General features: G+C 40.0%; 1 protein-coding gene across 1 annotated transcript; it reads left to right on the forward strand.

The window, feature by feature from the left end:
- Window positions 1-4,098: 4,098 nt before the first annotated feature.
- On the forward strand, window positions 4,099-8,124 carry LOC310869620 (uncharacterized protein; the record flags this gene model as incomplete). The annotated part of the gene is made up of 8 exons (XM_083780449.1): window positions 4,099-4,200; window positions 5,163-5,351; window positions 5,451-5,612; window positions 6,255-6,372; window positions 6,814-6,977; window positions 7,259-7,390; window positions 7,482-7,625; window positions 8,038-8,124. 8 exons carry the CDS (start codon window positions 4,099-4,101, stop codon window positions 8,122-8,124), a joined length of 1,098 nt encoding a protein of 365 aa, XP_083636575.1.
- Between the last annotated feature and the right edge of the window lie 491 nt (window positions 8,125-8,615).

Consider the following 8,615-nt stretch of genomic DNA (forward strand, 5'->3'; position numbering starts at 1 on the left):
AAAGATGAGTGTTCTTTGTTTTTCATTTGCTGCTTTCTTTCGTTTTAGGGATTTTAGCCGTTTTTTCTGACGGGGGGGCGGGGCTTTCGAGCATGGGGCTAAATATGTATTTTTTTAAATTACATCTGGCCACAAAAGATCACAGGATCTACTGAATATGAAGGTAGCCTACTGGGGGGAAGCCCTGTGTCATAGGCTCAATATGTCAGTTTGGCACATTCAGTAGATCCCGTGATCTCTTGTGGCCAGATGTAATTTCTTGGGGTCTAGTAGGACTATAGTAAATGATTAAAAAACAAAATCGCTATAACATTTTGTAAAAAAAATAAGTATTTAGCGCCATGCTCGAATGCCCCCGCCCCCCTGTGAAAAACAGCTAAAATCCCTAAAACGAAAGAAAGCAGCAAATGAAAACTCATATTTTACTTTCTCTAATAACAACCTAAAACATGAACCTTGGTTGAAAAAAACTAAAGTTGTCCTTTAACGGCTAGATATACTATAGATGAAAGTGCATCACACTGCAACACGTTGTGAGTTAGCATATTTGCTATTTTCGTTGTGTGGCACTGCCGCGAAACCATTTATATATCCAGCTTTACTTGTGATTCTCTTTTTTTTTTGCTCTTTAGAATATTATTTTTATTGTAATTCTTTGTGTGAAATGGTTAATGTACTGTATATACTGCTGCTGTGATTGAAATTGTATTCAAAATATTTAATTTAACGCACAGAACTTTATGAAGGTTATTTGATTAATGTACCATGTAAAAGTATCAAAGTTCAAATTGTTTTTATGTTACTATAATTTTCTTTTCCTTTGTGTTATACCTATGAGAAATGTCTTAATCCCAACGGAGCTGGATAATCCTACTGCAAATCTGCAACATGAGTCAAATGTTAACCATATTGACTGACACAAGTAGGAATTGTTTTAATGATTGTTTATTCTTCATTTCTGAAGGGCAGTATGAGAAATATGTCTGACATCCAATGTTTGTTACCATTGAAGTCGAGGTGCCATCTTTTGATTATTTTCTTTGAACTTTCACTCAGACTCTTAAGTAGCGTTTTATTTTAAAACGATGCACTTTTACCATGTACTTGTACAGTATGTAGGATTGGGACTGAGTGTAGTGTTTTTGTTATTTTGGTTAAGATGATAAATAAAAAACGCTGTATAGCTATTCAAATGTTGTGCTTAAGTGCATCATTTCTTAGAAGATGGGACCTTACCGTAGTCCCTCAAAACCTCTTTACAGCATTATGATGCAAGCTTTGCAGAAGCCTTATGGTTTATTTTCTCCAATTCTCCAATTAGTTATTTGAAACTTTGTTTTATTTCACCCACTTTCATTGATCCTAGGCATTGTATTGAGTATTGAGACAGCCAAGCTGTGATGTAACTCAAACATTCATTGTCAACAAAGTAGGCCCAGAATAGATCAAACGGCAGCAGCTGGCCAGGCTTTGATCCAGTCAGTGTCTGTGAACACCTTACTCTACAGGATAATTAAATCGCTTCAGACTAGCCTCGAATAGGGAATGCCTCTGCAATTGTCAGAAGGGGCGATTGAGACCCAAAATTAGGAAAATTATCTCTTGCAGACCACAGCAGCGAAGACCAAGTTGCCTGATTGTTTTTCTTTGGTTATTTGTTCAAGATATGGCCACTGGCTCAAAACAAGTATGTCTTGATGGTAAATAAAGGTGATGGTTACGTGCACATATTGAGAAATGTGTAATAAACCATAGAAATAATATGAAAAATGGGCAATGCCTTTCTAAAGCAACATTTCACAAAGGTACTGTAGTTATTCCAATATTACCTTCATCCAAAAATGTATATTCATTACCAGCATTGTGGTTTTACTGATCATAGCAAGACTATTGCAAGTAAGATTTCTTAACCCATTCTGACCGGGCACCCATTTTGGTGTCGGCATCATGTTATGCTTTAGCTATTGAAAAATAGCAGATCTACAAGCTCATATCGCGCCACCGAGTGGCGCGATACGAGCTTGTAGGTCTGCTATTTTTGAAAAATCGAAGAGCGACTGACATTTCTAGAATCTGATCTCAGGTCAGAATGGGTTAATCAGACCAGTGTGTGTCCAGTGGAAACCTCGTATGAATCTGATCTCAGGTATTCCAGAACAGAAAATATAGGCCAGGGAAAGTAAAGTAATGACCATACTGTTAGTAACATACCACCTGATGGTATAAAGTGTCAAATCACAATAAGTTGTGTAGAGCAGAAAACCAACAGAGATCCCCGGTAACAAATGTACTACTATTTTGTTTCCTAGTGGAGAAATTTCCCCACCCTCTTTGTATTACATTTTAGGCATTAAGATGGAACGTTTGTGATACGTTATTGTTCAGAGAATTACTTTCAGATAATTTATCATATGACATCAATAATGTATAGGCTTACAGATTAATGGTTCCCAGGGCCCCGCAACAGCCACCACCATGCCCTTGCAATTCTAGGTGGACTGTAGCCTAGTTGTTTCACTCAAACTTTCACTCAAAAAGAATGATAATACGAAAATAACTGGATTAAGAAAAGCTTATTATTTTGTTAATTACTTTCTGCCTTCAGTTTCTCACTTATTCATAGTGCTGGCATGCCCCTGCCCTCAAGACCTGTCTGGAAAGGGCTGATCTAAATGACACGTCAACTTTGACATGACATACGCATGTTTGCAAAACTCAAACATATAAAGTGTATAAGTGATGTCAGCATTTGCTCCGTTGAGAGCATACCTTACTACCAGGGAAAAGATCATCCCTCTCCAAGCTGGGGGATTATGTTTTCATCTAGGATTACAGATGGCAATATTAAGAGGGGGGCAGCAGTTCGGGTCTTAATGGCAATGGGTTAATACTAAGAGCTTAAGTCTATTTAAAGTGCTCGCAAGCTACAACCAGTACAAATTTGGAGCTAAATCCGACTGGATCATATTGTTGACCGGGGCGTTGAATGTTTAGACATCTAACGATATATCTCTGTAACGTTATATTACGAAGGATTACTATCTCAACTGGCTGGAGATTTCTTTGTTGGACCACCTATTTTGTCATACCTGGTGATGACGAGGACCGCTTCTGGAGTGGAGACAAGAATGGAAGCAGACAGCATTGTGGTGGTAGGATGAGTGAAACCCTCAGTGTGTGTTATTACTAGTAATGCATTGTTTGATGTAATTTCAAAGTCAAAGCTTTCTGGTTTAACTTTTTGCCTTTTTGCAACTGCTAAAGAAGGCAGAGAGATACATATCTTTCAGTATAGACTGAAATGAGATACTTATTACGTACTTTTTTTTACAGTCTGTCTCATATTCCAGCTCTAATGGTGGTTCTTAATCTGGTCTGGTATTGAGAGATTATGTAAATTGTAAAACATTGTATTTTTAACCAAACGCTTTCTTTTAGGTGGTATATAAAAATAATAATAATTTCACCTCAATCTTATTCCCACCAGGGAACCAAAGACCAAGAGCAGATGATGGCCATTATGAGTTACTCTCAGCGTGGGCGCATGGATGAGCAACGTTGTACCTTGGCTTCAAGCAAGAGTGCCCCTGTTACACCTTGTAAAATGAGAACTGAACCCTCAGGTTGGGATAGTACTGTAGTAGTGATTGATTGATTGATTGATTGATTGATTGATTGAACAGTTTGTAAAATAAAAAGAAACACAGAAGAATACAGTTTAATACAAATACAATGCTACTAAAACGCACTACGGCTATATGGCTATAGAAACATGCAGTGATAGACAATGTACACGTTTTCAAAGTGGGCTCAGAACTACCCAACTGGAAAGGAGAGCTAATAAAATATAATATGAACATACCGGTATCTATATGAGTACATCATGTTTTATTGTGCCAGTTTGACCACTTTCAACCTGGTACCCCTATTTTGGTCAACATTTTTGAGTTGCAGTGTTTGGTGAAGAACAGTCTTGGAACCCTTGGTACACTACACACTCACACATATTCTATATATAAGATACAACAACACTGCATCCATAATGTGTGTGCCTGTTCTGTAGAGATTCTTCTGCTCCCCACAGGCCAGAGAGCAGTGATGAGCAGTGACGACTACTATTATACACTGGCCAATGACCAGAGGACTCGACTTCACGGCCAACATGTTGCACTAGCGTTGCTGCCAGGGTTCAACCAACAGGTAAGCAATTCGATTAGTGTTCATCCCGACGCTCACGTATATCTGTACAGAATTTGCATTATGGATGTATGTACCACTGGTAACTACTGTAAGATATGACCGTTTATGTTCTCTTAGAGCCAAAGGATGGAAAAGGAGAGCCGTTCTGCACCTCAGATCATTTTGACTGAGAGTACTCCGGAACCATCCAGAAGACTGATCAACCCAGTGCATACTCTATCACATCCGGTCTCGTCCAAGCCCATTCAGGTTTTGGCAGTCTAGTTTAAAACTCTTCGAAATCACTGGTTCTCAAAGTGGGTTCCGGGGCCCCCTAGGAGTCCCTGAGGGGATTCCAGGGGCCCCCCATGAGTATAGCATTAAGATCAGTTTAACAACTTTAACCCTAGTTTACACCTCATCTATTAGAAACTAGCAGATGTACAAGCTCACAACACGCCGTCATGCAACACATTATGCCGTGATGCAACGTACATTTAACGTACAGTTAAAAACAATTTGAACCAATGAAAAGTAGTAAAAAGTGCTTCTGACAAAACCAGCTAATTCCATTGGACCCTCAAACTGTCTGCTAAAGCAGCTAACTCCACCACCTCTCCCCCTCTCATGCAAGTAATTGACAATATATAAAGTCACAATACCAACTTTGATGAGGCAGTATTGCTTTGTTTTTTTCATTTCCTGAAAAAAAAAATTTATTTTTCATTTCCTGAGAAATGAACATTTTGGAGTTAGCTGGTTTCTTCCTGACAGCAGAGATATATTAATTAACCTCTGGATTTATTATTTTAAGTTCAAACTCCTTAACCCACTACAGCAGTTCATAACTACGATGGCCCCATAGTCAGTGTGGATGATGGCACTTCTCTTAGGTCAAAATGAAAAAGCACCCTGGCTTCTACAGCCAATACAAACAATTTACCACAGTGACATTAACAAGTTACCTCTGTGAACTATTCCAGAAAAGAGATCCAGGTCCAGATCCTGACCAGTTCTTCAGACTCTTGTCCAACTCTCAAGGTCGCCGGCTTGATGACCAGCGAGTGGCACTTCCTTCTTTGCCGGGGATACGGCATCAAAACACGGCATCAAACACATCAACTGCTGGAGGAGAGTCAAGTTACTTGTGTTACATGGTCTCCAAAGTTCAAGTTAGTATATCCCAATCTCTTGTTCACAAAAATGCCTGAAAACTGTCAAACCTTCACGTTGTTCCTAACATAATAATATATTATACCAATCATTTTCAGGGTTCTAGAATGGAGGAACAAAGGTGCTCCTTACCCCAAATCAAGCCTACCCAAAGAAAGGATAGCTTGGTTCTTGGTTCAGACCGTCCACGTTCAGCATCTGCATGCTACAACTCAGATATTGTGCGGCAGAAGATCAACGATAAAATATTACCCCAACAGGTATATTCTGTGATGTCCTGCTAGTCTTGGTGCCCTTTTCTATGGATAAGACAAATTTAGTCAAATCTAAACTTTTTACTGCAACTTGACCTAGCTGCTTGGTATTCAATTATATGTGGATTGTGTATCTACCATCTACATAAAAAGTAAAGGGTGCATTTATATATCGTCTTTACGAAGTGCATTATATTCACCCATATGGTGGAGGAAACCATGCAAGGCACCAACCTAGTCGAGAGCAATTAGGGGTTCAGTGTCTTGCTCAAGGACACTTAAAATCTCCTCAATAACTCTGGGGGAGCCCGGGAATGAACTGGGTTCCAAATCGGCTGCTCTACTCCTGTGCCACTGCCGCCACATATATTGTAGCAGCCAAGTGTCAATCAAAATGAATCATTTAGGCTAATCTGAAAATATGGATAGTATTATAAGTCTTGTTATGTTTGCATTGTTTGTAAGGATTAAGGAAGATACTGTAACTTGAGAACACATTTTCACAACACTTTGTAGGATTGATAATTAGGCTGCCCTATCGTTCACTTTTGGGTTGAAAAAGGTTCATGGTAAAGGTCTCAATCAAGGTCAAATGTTTTTTAATAATTATTATTATTGTTTTTTTTTTAAATTGTCTGTACAATACAGGAGATGTCTACAGCTGAGCAGGATAAGTTCATTTCATTAATGAGCCATGCCCAGCGTGGTAGAATGGATGAACAGCGCTGTGTCTTATCTCCCAGAAAGACCAGCACTGTACCCACAGGTGAGTACAGATTCACTGACGGGGACCTGCATGCCGAAACAGAAACACGTCTGTTTGGTAGACAAAAAATACTCCTAAGACCTCTACAGAGAGTGCGGATTGTAGGCCTATGTTCCTTTTTACGTATTATCTGAATCTGCACCCAGTATATTCATTAATTTCTCCAGACTGTCCTCGACTACAGTCTGGAGAAGTTACGGACCTTGAGTTGAGCGAGCCTTTCTGCCTCTTCTAATTTGGTAAATAAATATGAACCACTTGAGCCACAGCATGTCTATTCTATTCACATTCCAACGCATTTTGAGCATGTAGATTGGCTGTTTTTGGCGAAGAGATTTGGCGTGGACAGAGTACAATAACTCAGTGGTTAAAAAGAGTTTATGTCCTCAATTCTTGATTCATGTAGCTATTATAGTATATGTCTGTATTTACCCCTCCTAGGTCCAGAGTCCGATAAGTTCTTCAGCCTCTTGGCTTCCTCTCAGAGCCACCGGCTTGATAATCAGAGAGTAACTCTTCGTACGCTACCAGGGATACAGAACGGGGGGTCCACATCAGCTACTGGAGGAAGGGATGATTTGTGTTACATGGTTTCCAAAATCCAGGTGCGCCCCATATCTTCTACCATGTAAGGAACCTCAGTGTTCATTTAACCCAGAGAGTGTACAAATGTAATCAACTGGATCATAAAGGTCTATTTGTACATCTGAGTTACAAATAGATAAATAATTAACACAGATAATTTATTGTGGACTGTAAATGCTGCATATAAAGAAAAGGGCTTTGACAATTTGATGTTACTGCAAACAATTGCAGTGGTGACTGATTATGCATCGGCCTGTTAGATCAACATTAGAATGACAAATTGCAAAATGTTCTTTCTTAGGGCTCCAGGATGGATGAACAGAGATGCTCAGCACCCCATATCCTCCAGAATCTGGGCACCCCATCAGTGCACGCTGATCCCCCATTGAGGTCTGCCTCCTTCAACAATATCCCAACTGACCAGCCTCAGAAGGTTCGAGATCACGCATAACATGCAGCCTAAAATCGATATACTTTTTTGTTTTTTAGGGTTAGGGATAAATATTTATTTCTCCGTTTTGCAGGAAGTCTCTCCAGCTGAGCAAGACCGGTTCTATACCATGATGCGGCATGCTCAACGTGGCCGTATGAACGACCAGCGTTGTATTCTACAGCCTAGCAGGAGTACACCAGCCACACCCAAACACAATGGTGCTGTTGGACATGTGGTACCTGTACATGCAGGTCAGAGCCACACACATGGCATTCATGATCTGCTGTGTGTATTTTCAGTAGAACCTGGCCAATACCTTTTCGGCGACATATGTATCGGCAATTATGCAGCCAAATATGTGTCTCGATCTCGATTTTCAACCTGTCGTCCCCTATTGTGGGCAGGTCATCACGGCCGAACATTTTCTACAGGTTTTCAAACATTTTACATAATTTTGCAGTGTGTTGTCTGCTTTTCAGAATGGGGTTTAAGTTCTGTTTATTTACTTGTTTGCTTGGTCATTGCATAATTAAAGTTAAATGTTATTTTTAATATATTCGGACCCGACAAATTGGCGTCGGCTTAATTTTCAGTGTCTTTAACGGGATGTTCAGATCATTCACTACCAATCCTCCATTCATTTACAGCTGATGACTTCTTCAAGCTTCTGGCCTGCAGTCAAGGCAAACGGCTGGATGATCAGCGTGTTTGCCTTCCTGCCTTGCCAGGGATAAGTGGCACTACTGGGAGACAGCGAAATGGAGTTCAGGTTAGTTAGTTACCCACCATACAGATTATCATTCGCTATGGTCAAGAGTGATATAGCCAACTTTTGTTTGTCTTCTGCCAGAGCCCTGCACAACACATCATGTTGACACCAGGAAAATCAAGGATGGCCTGTCCAAGATCTGCCACTCTGCCTCAAAATCTGTATGCGGAGATTGCAGAGTCTGGTGTGCTGAAAGCTCCACCCAGATCTGCCTCCTTCAGCCCAGACACGAAACATCAGAAAATGCAACCTTCCCCGCCCCAGGTAAAAACTCCCCTTATGTCATAGTTTGGTTACTCCTATTCTACATTTCATTTGTATCGACCTTTCTGCCAGGCATGATGACTACGCATCCTTGCATTCTCTATTAATATTATGAATAAAATACAATTATGTCAATACTTTCCAAACAACACTGAAATATTGCTTCCACACAGATGACCTTGAGTGTTACCA

This window comes from Protomyctophum parallelum, assembly GCF_964188405.1.
Source record: "Protomyctophum parallelum genome assembly, chromosome: 13".
Taxonomy (NCBI): domain Eukaryota; kingdom Metazoa; phylum Chordata; class Actinopteri; order Myctophiformes; family Myctophidae; genus Protomyctophum; species Protomyctophum parallelum.